This window comes from Glycine soja, chromosome 20, assembly GCF_004193775.1.
Source record: "Glycine soja cultivar W05 chromosome 20, ASM419377v2, whole genome shotgun sequence".
In the NCBI taxonomy this organism is placed as follows: Eukaryota; Viridiplantae; Streptophyta; class Magnoliopsida; order Fabales; family Fabaceae; genus Glycine; species Glycine soja.
The window spans coordinates 39,231,005-39,247,383 of NC_041021.1; the positions used below are offsets into that span (position 1 = coordinate 39,231,005).

The 16,379-nt window shown below is 31.8% G+C and overlaps 2 protein-coding genes across 2 annotated transcripts; both read right to left on the reverse strand.

Annotated features, from left to right (window-relative positions):
- Positions 1-1,389: 1,389 nt before the first annotated feature.
- Positions 1,390-13,832, reverse strand: LOC114402444 (LEAF RUST 10 DISEASE-RESISTANCE LOCUS RECEPTOR-LIKE PROTEIN KINASE-like 1.2). Its single transcript, XM_028365013.1, is given in 6 exon segments — positions 1,390-2,469; positions 2,838-3,092; positions 3,380-3,415; positions 13,138-13,645; positions 13,647-13,673; positions 13,675-13,832. Coding segments are annotated over 6 exon segments (1,833 nt in total). The 5' UTR covers positions 13,702-13,832; the 3' UTR covers positions 1,390-1,489.
- Positions 3,717-5,775, reverse strand: LOC114402446. The gene has a single exon (XM_028365014.1). The coding sequence runs from the start codon at positions 4,562-4,564 to the stop codon at positions 3,791-3,793; it is 774 nt and encodes a 257-aa protein (XP_028220815.1). The 5' UTR covers positions 4,565-5,775; the 3' UTR covers positions 3,717-3,790.
- Positions 13,833-16,379: the final 2,547 nt, after the last annotated feature.

The window sequence follows — 16,379 nt, forward strand, 5'->3', positions numbered from 1 at the left end:
AAAGATCGATACACCGTCGTGTATCAATTCATCTAAAAGAACGTGTTTGATTCGCAACTTGACTTGGGAAATGAGCATGGGTGACTTGGAGAAAAATAGAGGCAGATGCAAATAGTTATCCCAGCAATGAAGTGTCAAACTAAAAAAACAAAACATAAGAACATGGGAGAAGATAGCAACATATTTTATATCTATAACAATGAGTAAAGTCTCAATTCTAACATGAAGCACGACCCACCGTGTTTTCCATTAAATTCTCCTACGGATGATACTTCATATTGGCTCAAAAAGACAGGACGGGAGTTAACTCTTCCAAATTCCCACATTTGCCAATTTAGAGTTCAAAGTTGTGGGATTCTTGAGAAAACTTAAAAATTAAGAGGGAAAAAATTAAGAGCCATATTGATTTGGACAAACGTTGTGTATAAATATAGACAGTGTGCTTATGATGATATGATAAAATGTTGAAATCTTACTGGATGTTGAATGCAAAAATATTTTAAATTAAATCTTACTAGATCTCTTCGAGTTCATAAGGTCAACCTGAACAAGAAAATTCCATAAAACAAACCAATTTAAACAAGGTTAAACATGTTTTTTATTCTTATAAATATAGAAAAGTTCAGTTTTTTTAGTCCCTCATTCTATATATGGTCTCTCATTTAAGATATGTTACAATTGAACAATTTTTGCCTGTCAACAAAATGTGATTATAAAATTATTAGAGTTAACAATGATTCCATTTTTGCCGCTTAAAAATTGCCACAGACTTCAGTTATGATTATAAAATGTAAATTAAAAAAATGTGATGATTTTTAATCACCACAAAAATTAGAATGACACATGAACCAGCTTGCTTACAATCAACTCAATCTCTATCGAAGTAGAAAAGGAAAACCCTTTATTTATGTCAATAACTTCGTTAGAATTGTTAGTCTTTGTCTAATAGGTTAAAATGTGTTTGTTATTCGTGATAAATATTCAAATTTTATATTTGTTTTTTAATAAAAAAAAAATTTGGTATTGCTTTTTGATAAAATAATTTTGTTTTTTATCCTTAACATTTCTTTAGTTCCTAATAAATTAAAAAATTTGTATTTGTTCCTTGATATAAAAAAAATCAATTGTTATTAATTCTTTTGAAAATGACTAACATCAAATGAACAAAATTTATCATAAACAAACATAAAATTTATTAATTTATCATGGACTAAAAATAAGTGTTAAGGACCAAAAATAAATTATATTATAAAGAAATTTTTTTATCAAAGAACAAACAAAATTTAAATATTTATTAAGAGTTCTAATATTCACATGTCATGTATCCTCTTTGCTTGACTACAATGTGCCGTATAATTTAATCATCCCCTTCACAAATAAACAAGCGAATGAGGCGATCATGATACTGGGACTCAACTAATAATGAGGTGAAAGTTGATATGGTAAAAACTAAAAACGGATTGTCAACAATTAATAATAGACCAAATGATTAACCACTGATATTAGGGGTAGTACATTTACTTTCCCATTTATCAGTGACAGTGTTTGGGGAAGTAGGCTTTATACTCCTCAACAATCTAACTTCTTCCCACTCAGGTGAGGCTGGTGGTGGTGAATGTGCAGAACTATGTGAAACTACAGCACCATTAACATCACCCTCATCTTGAACCTCTCCCTCATCCTTCCCACTCTCAATTCTCCTCAGTTCATCCAACACTTCATCCATAGAAGGTCTCAAGTCCTTTTCCCTTTGCAAACACTGAAAAGCCAACCCTGCCACTGAAACTATCATCCCCTTAATCCCATTATCTGAATCAAAACCAAGAGAAGGATCAACCAGCTCACTAATTGCACTTTCTTGAATCTTCCTCACGGCTAGATTTGACAAGTTAATCTCATCCCTGCTCCTGTTCATATCAACTGCAGGCTTGGATGATATTAGCTCAATAAGCACAACTCCAAAACTATACACATCACTCTTACTAGTAAGCTGATAACAATTGTAATATTCAGGGTCAAGGTAACCCGGGGACCCTTGTGGAGCTGTGGAGACATGTGTGACATTGTTGGGAAAGTCTCTTGAAAGCCCAAAATCGGCTACCTTAACACAAAAGTTGTTGTCAAGGAGAATGTTGTTTGTTTTCACGTCACGGTGAATGATGTCAGAGGCATGGAGATAAGCCAATGCATTAGCAGTCTCTATGGCAATTTTCATTCGTATAGACCACGGTAGCGAGCCAGGCTTCGCTAATTCTCCATGGAGATGACATGCTACAGTGCCATTTGAAATGTATTCATACACGAGCAGGAGTTCACGGCTGTGCCGTGAAGTGCAGCCATAGAGTGACACAAGATATTTGTGACGCAAACGTGTGAGGATCTTGACTTCGTTCATGAACTGTTCTACTCGCTTCCAGTTGTGCTCGTATAAGCGCTTCACGGCAACTTCACGTCCATCTGGGAGTTTCCCTGTGTTTTAATTTATAGGTTTAAGTGATACAGCAAGAATAAGACAAGAAATTATTGTATATAGTACAGGACCATCACATTCATCATTCCGCTTAAACTCTACATGTCCGTAGTTCTGCCCAATCTCTATGATATTTAACTGATTTTTTTCAATTTTATGAGAAAGAAGTAATAAAACTCTGCTATGTGTGTTATAGGGATTGACCAGGACCATAGACACATAGTAGTTCCAGACCATGGATACGTGAAGATTGACTAGGACCAATGAGCATGTAGTAGTTCCAAACCATACAATAATTTCTTGAACAAGGGAGAGTAATGTTGTGTGTCAAACTGTCAACTAATAGAGTAGTGTTTAAGTATCCTACCATGGTAGACAGTACCGAAGCCTCCATCACCAAGTTCTTTAGTATGGTCGAAATTATTTGTTGCTTCTTTAAGCTGCTCATACAAGAAGAGTGGAACTCCAAAGTACTCGCTACTACTTTCTCGATGAGGATTTGAGGAGGAATCAGAATAAGAATCTCTTGACTCCAATTGTCCGCCTGAGGTAGCATATTTTCGTTTGTAGAGTAGAAAGAGAAACAGCAACCCAATTGCCAACATGCTTGGGATTCCAATACCTAAATCAGTGGAAACGGGCCAAGAGAAAATATCAATTTAAGATACTATGAGAAATAACAGAGTGCATGACTGCTGCTACTCTCCTGATAGATAGCAATGAGCATTGATAGAGACATAGTAGAGTTATACAAAATTTTTAAAGAAGTTCTCATGTTTTTTGAGGGGGGGAATTAGGGAATTAAAATAAAAGAAATCAGCAAACCCTCTGAATTCAACACACTGAGGATCAGTGATTTTGAAGTCATATGTTCAAAAGGAATATCAAGTTATGTAAACAGTACATTACCTATAACCAGTTTCAAACTCGACCCTTTTTTTATAACTGCAACAATTAGAAGAAACAATTTAGCAAACAAAACAGATTTGAAGTGTGAAGATGAAGTTATGCAGAGAAAAATATGGCATGCTAATTGTGAGTGTTGCACCAATAATATTAGACATTAGACAATCAATCAAAATAACTCAGACCTTGCCAGTGTAGTAAACTGTAGATTTGAAATTTTAAGACAAGGAGAGAACACAGATTAGGCACATCAATGTCACTTGAGCTATTTTGATTCTGTTTATGATGTAGGAGAAGGAACTGGGCTGGGGCATTTACAGAAAAGTAGACAATGTTTCACAAATTGTGAAGGAAACATTTAAGAACCGAAAATGTGAAAAACTGATTGAAGAAACAAGTGTTAGTGCATTGCATTCATGGGTGTTTACAGGGATTTTGTTGTAGTATACCGTTGGTACAACAAAATTTCTCTCTGCTGTCAAGTTGACACTGCCCTCCTCTGCGATAGTGGCAAGCTGCACATTCATGGGTTAATTCTACTTTAGTCAAGATATCTGCAGTTACGAATGTGAATGGGTTGTTAGCGTCAGGCGTGTCTTTAATTGGAAGCAGGACCTTTGTACATGCTCTCAAAGACGCATCTGCAGCTCTGGAGATGTTATTGTAGGAGGTGTTATTGTAGTAGAGATCGTAATCAGCGCACTTTGTATAATTATGCATGCTTGTGGGAGGGCTGACATGGAGGCTGCGGTTGCACCTGAACAGAGTTGTGTTGTATTGGAGATGAAAAGAAGCAAAGTGAAAGCTGTGAGGAAAAGGAAGAGTATAATTGTTTCTGAAAGCTTCACAACTTTCGTTCTGCAGAAGGTCATAGAGATTTGTGTCTCTAAATTGAAAAGTTGTGAGAGGAGTAGTAGGACTACTGAAAAGCTGAGCAACACGTACAAGCTGAAACGATACTCCCTTTTTGTGTAATTGGATCATTTTGGGCTTAAGTGGATCATCACAATTGCTAATGGGCAATAAGCCACAGTCCGGGCGTTCAGTTAGAGTGAATGGGAAACTGATATTGTCAAGATATCCACATGGAAACGAAGGTGGACACTCTGCTTGGTTCCCAGCCGCCAAGACAAGTGGCATAAGGCCACAAAATAAAAGCAATAATACTAATTCATAAACTGAACCCATCCTTCCTGAATCACCCAGTACGTCTATGAGCAAAAAGGAGAATAGAATTCAACTAGGATTTGATTCTCTAAACTCCAAAGTAAGCTCAAGTTTGTATTGTTTTTATAGTCCTCCCAATATAACCCCAACTTGAAGTTCTTGATACGCCAGTTGAACTAAAAAATGACTACGGAATACCCCCTTGAAAAAGGTTCCATGGAAGATGAAAGAGGGAGTGTGAAACCAAGAAATACATACATCTCCGGCCTTTAGAGAAAGTGAGACCAATTATTTCTTACGCCTTTTGAAACAAGCACAAAGACTTGACTAGTTTGATCACTCCTTATAATCTCTAAACTGACTCTGCTTCAAAACTTCCATCCACCATCCTTATCTTGTCTTGGTAACCGTGTATCAGACGCAGACCAGATTGAGAAACACTTGAATGCACGGTAATGAACATTAAAAATAAATATCACAAGGGAAGGGTCCAGACTCCACAAGAGTTTTGGAAATGGAGTGGGCCTCTGAGGTTGAAATACTTAAAAGAGGTAGAAAAAAGAGTACTGAATGACGTTGAAAGAGTGTGGGAAATAATAAGACGACACCAGCATACATAAGTTTAGTATTATTCTCGATCTCCTTAAGTTCTTTAAGATCTCAAATTCAAATATTATGGTTTAAAAAAGTGATTAGAAAGAAAGAAATCATTATGTGAGGTCAAATTTTACGAACATTAATTATCATAAAGTGATAGATATTTTATACTGATAATATAATTAAAAAAAAAAACACTGGACAAGACTAAAGAATGACGAGGTCGTTTTAGGTGGTTGGGTTCACACTTCACTTCAACGCGACTAGTCAACGAGGCAAGATAGAAAACGCGTTCAGTGTCATAATCAGTGGCTTCAAATTTCTGGGAACTCACCCTCCTCCTCCTCCTCCTCCTTTCTCAGTTTTCTAGTACTCTCTCTCTCTGTGAACTTGTGAAACTAAACTTCTTAAAAATGACTTCTCGAGTGTGATATAACAAAATATTATATGACCGAGGACTATATAGTCTAGATTAATCTCTACATTTTTTCTGATTTGTAAATAATACATTTTTGAAAAAGAAATACAATGAAAATGTGATGATATGAAATTATATAGGAATTTCACCACATAACAAGGGTGGAAGTCAATGACAAGTGATCACTATTCCAACCATTAATTACATTTTTAGCCGAATACTTACCCAATTTTAGTTCTTTAGCAACTTTTTAATAAAATTTAATCTCTCGATCTTTAATGATTGCAATCAATTACGGGTTTTGTTACATAAAGCAATGGATAAAAAATTATAAAGTTAAAAAAAAAAAAAGAGTGTCACATTTAACATTATCAACACATTATCAATGTATTTTTAATAGAAATTATTTATTTATTTATTAATTCTTTAAAAATTATCCTTTAGGCAACAGCAAAATTAATATTTTTATTTATACAAAATATTTAAGATAAAAAAAACATAAGAATGAGATAGAAAAATAGATAAAATAAGCTAAAGAAATAACTTCATTGTAATAATTAAAAAAAATATAAACATAAATATAATAATTAAACAATTTGAAAAATAAATTAAGAGCAATTTAAGAGAATAAATTTAAACAAAATTTATTAAGAAAAAATTTAACTATTAATAGAGTAACTATAAAGTAAACCTTGTATTAATTATCAAGTTACTTTTCTTATACTCGCCTTTACGCCCATAAAAAAAGCAAAAAAGGAAAAAGAAAGAGAAAAATTTTATTCTTTTCAAGTGACTTACTGAAATCTTTAATCTTTGTTACCCAATATGATTTTCAAGTTACAATATAATGTTTAAAAATTTAAGTTGAGTTTCTCTTTTATTTTTTTTCATTGCCCTCTCTTTTTTTTTCTATCACGAAATTTAGTACATCTCTAACTTTTTTACTTTTTTCTTTTCTTTTTTTATCTCCATTTATTCCACTCATTTCACAACCTACAAGCTACAAGGAGTGTGTAAAAAATTATCATAATATTTTGAAGACTTGAAATCTTTATCTTCTTATAATGTAATCTCCAATTTGTTTCTTATGTTTCATTTTTAACTTTTATGCTGTGTTTGATATGCAGAAATAGAGAAGGGAGAATGGAGGAGGGATAGAAAAGGTATTGTGTTCTCATCTTCCACTGTTTGACTTGTCTCATAAAAGGGAAGAAAAGGACTTTGACGTGGGCACACCAGAATGAGAGAGAGAATCTTTTTTTATAAAAAAGACAAAATTACCTTTTAAAAAATTAGAAAGTATTTGAAACTTTTATTTGACATAAAACTAATATTTTCTACTAAATTGGCCCATTTTTTTTAATAAAGCGGTACTTTTAATTATAGTTTTATTCAAAGATCAACCCCAAAGATTAAAAGATTTAATGGTTGAATTATGTGTTAACAACTTTTAATACAAAATTATCTTTGCTCACATTTCTCTCTTTTAGAAATGTTTATATCATTTTGTATATGTGCCTTTTTTTCTCCCATTTGACTTTTCAGAAAATCAAATAAAAGAAAAGAAAAAGATTTAACATTATTTTCTTTCATTTTTTTCTATCAATAACCTATATTATCATCTTATTTTCCTTTTTTTTTCTTTCAGTTTCTTTCGTTTATTTTTTTCGAAACCAAACATATCGAATCCTATGCTAAAATACTTAATGAAAAACAGTATTACACTGCAAAAGCTAGAGTTGATTGAAATGTTATCATCAAATTAATAGTTTCTTAACAAACATACTTTTCTTTTGTTGAGTACATTAAAAATTGTTGTTATGTCTCTAGTCTAGTCAACCATAACTACACTTAGCTAGCAACTCTTATCCTTCTCTTATAGATTGATTTAGGACCAGAACTAAGAGGGGGAAAAGACCAAAAGAGAATCAGTGTAAGGAAGTAAAGTTGGATTAAGCAACCTTTCAATGTAGGCGTGTTATTCAAAAAACAAGACTAGAAACGAGACTAGAAAATAAGTATCGGGGAAAGGGGAGAAGTACAACTAGAGGAACAGGGTCCATGTTGAGTCTTCCATGGGAAAACTTGGAAATTCATAATTAAAGGCAAAGGAAGCTATTCACGTTCAACCTTACAACTAAGAAATGGAAATTACTCCATGTTGTAATTTTACGTATATGATCTATAAAACTCTGTCTAAAGTGACTACATAAGATTTGAACTCAACATTATTGATAAAAGTTCGATTAAAGTTGGAATCCATTTCTACTGCGATCAACAACTAATAAGTGAGTACCAAAAGTGTTATGAACTGCTTTTGACATTTTTTACACTAAATACTTAATCTCTAGAGAAATAACACATCTCAAAAAGCATTTTATTCATCTAACGGATTCAGATCTCAACAATACTAGCTTCAGGTTAAGTATCATCTCCCCCATCCATATTGGTAGCATATAAACTACCCTAAGAAACACGTCACTTTCAACATTTTATAACTACGTCATTAAATGTTTCAACTTCGGACCTAATTTCGAAGCAGGGTTCCTTTCTGAAAATTAAAATAATATTGTGACTATATCACAGAATACTTACATGAAGAAGTAGAGTTGATAAAAATAAAAATAAAAAGTGTGTTAGATCTGTGTCGCCACTAGCCCATCAAAGTGGAGTAAAACGAGTCACTTTGATTTAATCCATAACTATTAATAAACTATTTCATGTACATATTTATTATTCTTAATTTATTCTTCAATTAGTTTTAAAAACAACTCACAACACAAATAATTATTGCTTAAGAGCTTTTCAACAGCAGTTGTTATAACTACATCCAACTAAAAAAAGACAATTAAGGCACAAAGCAAAGAGTGTCTGTTTTTCAACTAGTATTAATAATAATAATTTATACTAATAATAAAAGAAATACTCCATTTTGATGTCCACATTTCTAAGACAATTTTCTACTTCACTAGTTTTTAAACTTTCAGTTTCGATATTCCTTTTTTAATAACTGTCCTGTTACTTTTTAGTTAATTATTTTCTTTTCTTCCTCTTAATATTTTATTTTTTTAACTATTAAACCTTTTTTCTTCTTTTATTTTATTATATTTATAATATAGAGAGAGAGTCACTCCTAATAATAATAATAATAATTTGGAATGACTTGTTCATCCCGTTTTATTATCCCACAAGTTGATTGATCAGCTAACTTAAATAATAAAAAATATATATAAAATAAAAACACAATTTAAAAAATAAATAACATAAAACGCAAAATTGTGAATAAAAGTAATGATTAGGACATAAGAACGTAGAGTTGTTAGCTTCATATTTTTTTAGAACTATTTTCTATTTTAAAAAAATTATAACTAAATACCCCTGGATGCTATGTTTAACAATTATCCCAGCAGTGGTTAAGAATTTTTTGAAGAACCACCTTCAAAGTTTTACTATATAGTCATGTGCAAAAAATAGATCAAGTTAGGCTTAATTTATTTTATAAGTATAAAGATTAAGTGTAATCTATTTAATTGATGTTGACTTTTTTTTAAGATCTAATCTAATTTAAAAAAAAAAGAAAAAACTCTAACATAATTTAAAAGTCTAATTAAATTTTGATTTTAGTAAAGTCTTTTAATAAACTAGTAGACCAATTTTGGACCAAACTAATATATCTAATCTTCTATATAAGTCAATAGACTTGATTCAACATATATATTTTTTGTACTTTTTTTTCATTGGTCTAGATGTTAAAATGTTACTTGAATTGTTGCATTCTTGTACTTAGTATTGTGCAAAAACTAGTTTGGTAAAAAAAAATTGAATTGAATTGGTTTTGAATTGTTTTAACCAATTAGATTTTATATCCAAATAGTTAAAGTGGTTTATAAATTGATTTAAAATCGGACTGGTTTTAAAAATTTGGTTTTGAGCTGAACTAATTTTTAATCAGTTTTAAATTAGTTCTAAGTACCGAACCAGTTTCAAACTGATTTTTTAACTAGTTTTTGAACTATTTTTTTAAATAAAAAAAATATTTAAATAAAAATCAATTCAATTGTAGAAATAATTAGATTAACCAAATTGATTTTATAAAATAGTACACTCATTTTTTCTTGAACTAGTTCAAAAAAAAATAATTCAATTTAGGTTTGGTTACAATTCAATTCGAACTAACTTTTTAAATACCCCTACTTGTAGTTGGATAGTTTCTTTTTTTTTTTACATGAGTGGTTGGATAGTTGTTTTAAACTTAGTAAGGTAACTTGCGATTCATACTTGGCCATTTAAATTTTTTAATGGGCCAATGCATTAAGCAAGATTTTGCTCAAAAATATGGCTAAACTTGTCATAATCCGGATAAGGCAAAAACAAGGAAATTGATATTGGTCCCTCCAAAATTGCTTTGGTCCCTACCATCAATGTGCAAACACTAAAATATCTTTTGTCTCCTTTCCTCCAATATTAGCACCCACTCTTTCCCACTTACAATGTCTATAACACAACGGAATCACGATTATATTATGTTACACAAATTACAACACAATGAAAAACATGTAAAACGAAAATATAATTTTGTTGTACATTGTGTAACAAAATTATGTTTTGTTGTACATTCTTTGTTGAACTCCACTTACACAATGGAATTATGATTCTGTTGTATATTTTTCCCACAAACTGAGTTACACCAGGGAAATACACTTAAAAATATTGTGCAATTGCATAATATTTTTTGTACCCCCATTAGTGCAACAGAAGTGTATTTCCGTTTTGCATAGTAAAGGAGATAGGGGCCAATAGTAACCCAAAAACAAAGTCCATCCTAATAGTGGCCCAAGCCGGTAACTTCGGCACGTTATTGTGAATTTTGCTTAAAATATTAGACATGAAAAAAAAATCAAAATTTTGATAAGCAGGGGAAATTTCCGGCTCCCAATCCATTTCAACCCACCCAACGGATGAAAGCAGCTCAGAATTTTGAATCGGTCAATTCTGTTTAGATTGGGTAATCCATAGAAAGCTAAGAGAAAAAGTTAAAAATATCTTCTTCAGATAGTGTTAACAATTATAGTTTAAGTTGGTCTAAATTAGATCATTGTTCTCTACAGAATATGCACTTCTATATATATATATATAATCTGACGCATACACTGATGTTTCTACAATGTTGTCAAACGAAATAAACTATGTTGCATGCTCTTTTCCCATTAAACGTCGGTATCAAATATAATTATATTTTTTCATGCAAAATCAAATACAATGTTGAATCATCTTAATATCTATTGCAGTAATATAGTTTCCTCAGAAAGGGAAAACGAGTTACAATAGAAAAAGTATTTGATTAAGGTAGTTTTTGAAAATAGTTTTAAAAAATATTATTTTTTAGTTTTTAAAATAAAATATTAAAACATCTTTAAGTTATTTTTATTTCTTCTTTCAGTTTTTTATATTAATTATACCCCATCTTTTCCCCACTTCCTCGGTTCCTCCTTTCCATCCTCTTCTATTTTTTAAAAAAATTATTTAACAAAATTAGTATAAAAAGTATATTCTAGTCTCTCTGTCTCTCTCTCGGAGAGAAAGAGAGAAGCAATAATATATCTCTATCTTTCCTAGGTGTGTTCTTTCAAGAGAATTCATATTGAGGTATTGAAAAATACTTCCTCCATTTTTTTATTAATTCACATATATTATAAGAAATTTTGTTAATACTGTTTTTTATTTTTTATTTTTAAATGTTAAAATTATCCTTATTTAAAATTCACCAATTCTATCAATTTCTCTCTTCAACTTAATTATCTTTCTAATTTCTCATTAATTTCAATATCAGTAATAAAAAGCAAGTGTTAAGAATAACAATGATTGAGAAAATAAAATTCACAAAATCCCATTACAAAATATTATATCTAAACATAAAAATATCTATATTTATTTTTTAAATAATTAAAAACATTTAATAAAGTATATTTAATATATTTTAGCCAATATATTTTTTTCATTAAATTTTTAGCTAATATCTTCAGAGTTCTCATAAATATAACCCATAATAAAAATATATGCCTTGAAAAGTAGACATAAGAGGCATCCATCCTGGATTGGAAAGTAGGAACACCGACCTAAATTATTGATAATGTATCAATCATGAAATTGAAAAAAAGAAAAAAGCACAAGCAGTTGTTTGGAATATTCAAAATTCGTTTAAAGTCAACTAAATGATATAGGTGCGACTTTCTTATTTCAAAACTGTACTAACATTAATTTAAATTTATAGCAGTACTGCTTTCTATTCACAACATTATTGTACTAATTAATATTAAAAAAACTGAAATAGAAAAAGATTTCTGCCCCCATTATCTCTTATCCCATAAGTCGTAGCATTAACAGGGTAAAATAGAATTATGGTTTGACACTTTGACTAATTACTTTTGGTAGTTATTCTACCTCACCTCTTTCTTTCTTTTTTTCACTCATTGACCACACCATTCGAGATTGATTAGACCAATCTCCGCCCTTTGTTGCCATTTTCAATTACAAAGTAAACGCATATAAATAATGCATAAGCATACTTGTGTTGCAGTAAAAAAAAACATGCATTACCATACTTGTGTTGCAGTAAAAAAAAAAAAGCATACTTGTGTTTAGGGTTAACAGAACTGTGCTGTTGAGTTTTTTGTTGAGCAACTGTTATATAGTACTGTATAGTCTCAACTTTGCATTTTGTTAGCTAGAAAGAACTAACTAGAAACGAAGAAAACACACCAATTGCAAGCATATAAACTAAATAAATAGTTTTAAATTAATTAGTTATTAATTATACTAGCAGTTTTTATATATAATTTCCAATCTTCAGCAAAAAAAAAATAATAATATAATTTCCTATCAACGCTTCTAATTAACCACCCAGCCATTGCAACTATGAAGTTTGAGTAAACGTTACATGTCTCCATACATTTTAATAACTATAACTAGCAAATTAAACCACTTAAATCACTTTGAATAATTGTAATTATGCTAAAAAAATTACTTGATCCCTTATCTTTATTGGAAGTTTTAATCATTATATAAAGTTGCAAATTTTAATGTTTAAACAGAGTTCTTTGTGATGGTTTATCTATCACTGTAAGAAAACTATCATAGCAGTGAAAACATTTTGTCTGGTATTAACAATGGGAACAACCAAAATTTAATTTGTATGTATGTGTAGGAATTAAAAATTATAGCCTTGTCGTGTAGAATTTGGTTAGATGTCGTCGTATTCGAACTCGCTCTTTGATGATTTAAGAAGATATCGACAAACCACAAAACCAAGGGCGGAATTAACTCTATTAGAAACTATAACTTAAAATGAGAACAATTATAGAAACGAAGTGAATAATTTATTCCGCTAATTAAAACTATTGTGCTATTTGTGCAAGGTATCGATGATGTTAGAAGAGGATCAATAAACCAAGCAAACATGTGCGTCACTCAAATATCGGTGAGTCACATGGGACCTCTCTATCAATCAATGGCTTCCATTTTCTCTGTTCACCATAAACTTGAAAAGTGAAAAGATTAAGCAAGAGAGAGAGAAACTAACCTGGACCATTATCAGGATCACATTTGGCAGAATGAACTCTGTCAGTGCAGAAGCACCTGAAAGTGTACATAATTGAATCGAAGCCGCACCTCCCTCCACTGCTGTGGCAGTCGCTGCAGTTACCGGCCTTCCACGTCAGCAACAACCCTTTTCTCAACGCTTCTTCAACCCCTCCTTCAATTATTCCATCTTCCACTATCGTATCCACAACCTCGCCCCTGCAATTCTTTGACACCAAGCTTATATTTTTATCCTCTTTATAGAATGCCAGAACTGAACTCGTTTCGTTAGAACACCCAACTCTGTGCTCTTCCGGCCAAGGTAATAATGACTCACAGCCGTAGAACAATCTCATGTTTGATTGATTCGGAGCAATATCGAACTCGGGGGTACTAGGAAGAGTGAGATTATGAGTAAGAGGAACAGGAAGACAACCTTTGGAATTGGTGGTGTTTGACCGTGAAACTGAAAACGCAGCATTGGACACTCGAAGGGTCTGATTTTCGTAGAATATCTGATGAATGATGTAATGGGTATTAGACAGATTGAGGATTGGAAAACCATTTGGGCCACAAGAGATGGCAAAACCAGGGTTCCCACAAAAAGGTTCTTGTGTTCCTTCGATGTAAAAGGGATAGCTTATACTTTGGTTGTTGTTGGCGCAGGTTTTAGGTGGACATGCGACATAATTTGGGTCCACATCACAAGAGGTGTTTCTTACAAGGAGAAAGAAGAGGATGATGTAGGAGAGAATCATGAGAGACGAGAGGGGTTTGAGGAAAAAGAAGAGGTTCATTTTGGAGGGGTGTGCATAGAGAAAGAGAACATTGAAAGAGGGAAGAAGAGGATTATACCCAAAAAAATTGTGAACAGTGAGATAATGGGGTATGGCCACCTACTGAATTGACCTTGCAATTGGGACTAAGTGCATGCTTGATGCTTCTGTTCTGACATCTTTGAGTGAAAAGGAGTTGTCTAGTTGTCTCTGTATCTGTCTCTTATCTTTGAATGAATCATTTCCACAATACAAAAACAAAGAATGGAACCCCGTGCAGGCAGGTTGAAAAGGTTGACCAAAATTGCTAATTTATGACCACTTGTTTATTCGGATTTATGACATTAGAGGGCAAGATAGATTAATGGTTTTTAAGTTCACAAATATCCTAGTTGTTCTGCTAAGCTTGACAACAAAATCTTCCTGTCATATAAATTTATGAATAAGGATAAAACTTTGATCGGAATTAGTGGAATTTTTAAGGGTAATCTATGTTGACTTTCAATACAAAACTTTATTACATAAATTCTTGATATCAAATTACAATGATAATATAAAATATATTTAAAAATTGCATTTATATTTTACGAGAAATTGAATTTGTATATACAACTTTTTTATGATTTGTAAGAGAAGTATTGATAAGAAAGATACAAGGGAGAAAGAGAAGTGTTGGATAAAATAGTAAAGAAAATGGTGTTATACAAGAGTATCATGAGAAAGTGTATGTGAAAAATACATTATTTTATGAATTACCTATTACCTCTCTTGATTAGCAATCTAATGTCTAGTAGAGTGTTGAGTATTCACTTTGAAAGAAGACAATACTTTTGAAGTTGCATTTTTTTCGTTTTAATTTACAAAAATGCCTAATCATTAATAATCTTGTGACCAAAAATGGTTATTTTTGTTCAGGTCTGATTTGGTAATGTGTGGGTATCATTAGGCTTAGTTTATAATAACAATTCACATCAAAAGTTATTGGTAAAATTGATTTTATATTTGAGTCCTTAACTAAAGAGTCTGAGATTAGATTTCCAAATTGGACATGGAGCGACAATTAAATATATCACTTTACCTCCACAAATGAGTTCATCCAGTGGGAATGGAATTATACATTTTGATTATACCAAAAAATTAAAAATAATTCACAAAATAATATTTTTATAGGGATAATTCTTTTATAGTTACTGTTCGGGACTTTGTGTTCAGTAATTTTAAATTTTAATTTGTGGATCAAAATGAATACTTTGAAGGGTTAAGGAGATTTATTGGATTTAGCTTTAGTCATTGTTGGCCTGATCTAAACTAGAGTTGCATTTTAAACAGGGCTTAGCCTCTTGACCAAAGAAAGTAACTAAACTGAGCGTCTGACTAGTAAATAAATATATAAATTCAGGGCAATGACACACATTTGACCCAAGAGAAAGGGAAATGAAATGATACAGATAGGTAAAAAGACAAAATTTGTCCACCTCTCTGTTTACGCTGAAATTTGGTAAACAATCGCTAGTCTAAGTTAATTGCTTGCGAGATCAACTAGTGAATCTCAGGAGCATGTCATTTGTGTGTTAGCATTTAAATGTAAAGCTTTGAATGTTCATCATTGCAACAAACCTTTATTGGTTCTGAGGTTTGCAGAAAGTAAAATTCTTTGAAAGAATCAAAATGCTGGAAGTAAATTGACAAGGGAAAGGTAAATTGCAGAATTTAAAGGATCAAACGAGTTCATTCGATCGAATGAACCATTTAAAAGACAAGAATTATATAAAATGAAACGTAAATTGCATTGCATTCAAAATGTAAAGTTTACAGAAACTTAAAATGGTTCACAATCATACATTCTCCTTGTGTACTCGTTTCTCTCTGCGCTGGGTACTTTGAGTATATAAGGATTTGTAGAAATGATTTGCGACCCCGAAATCTGACTAAAAAACTGCTATATATAGACATTCGAAAATAAACTGCCCTAACGGTCGAAACACTATCCTAATGCCAAGTGTCCTGCTACGTACACCTTTCATGCACATAACTGCTCCTTAGAACGGTTATCCATATCGCTCGAAGTCGAACTGATTCTGTGAAGTTTTGTCAGAAATTGCGCTAAGTCCAGAAATCTTGCTGCCTTGACTTCGATTCGACCATATGCCAGCTCGATTTGCCCAATGGTTCGAAGCCCTCTTTCTTGTCTTAGCCTTATATTTTGTAAATACTTCCTTGAACCTGTGAATCCTTTTCAATAGACTCTTCTTTCTTTTCGATTCAAACAGAATCTGACAAAATTCGTATTTAGAGCATATTTTTAGCTCATCAAAAATATGGGCTAACAAATTGCCCCCAAAAAATGTCGGCTTCGATTCGAGATCGAAGGAAGATGAGAAGTTGACATTTTTTCTCTTCTTCTACCAGTTTTCCTGAAATGGCGACATGATTGCATGTTTACTGTGTAACCGTCGCCTCGATTTCC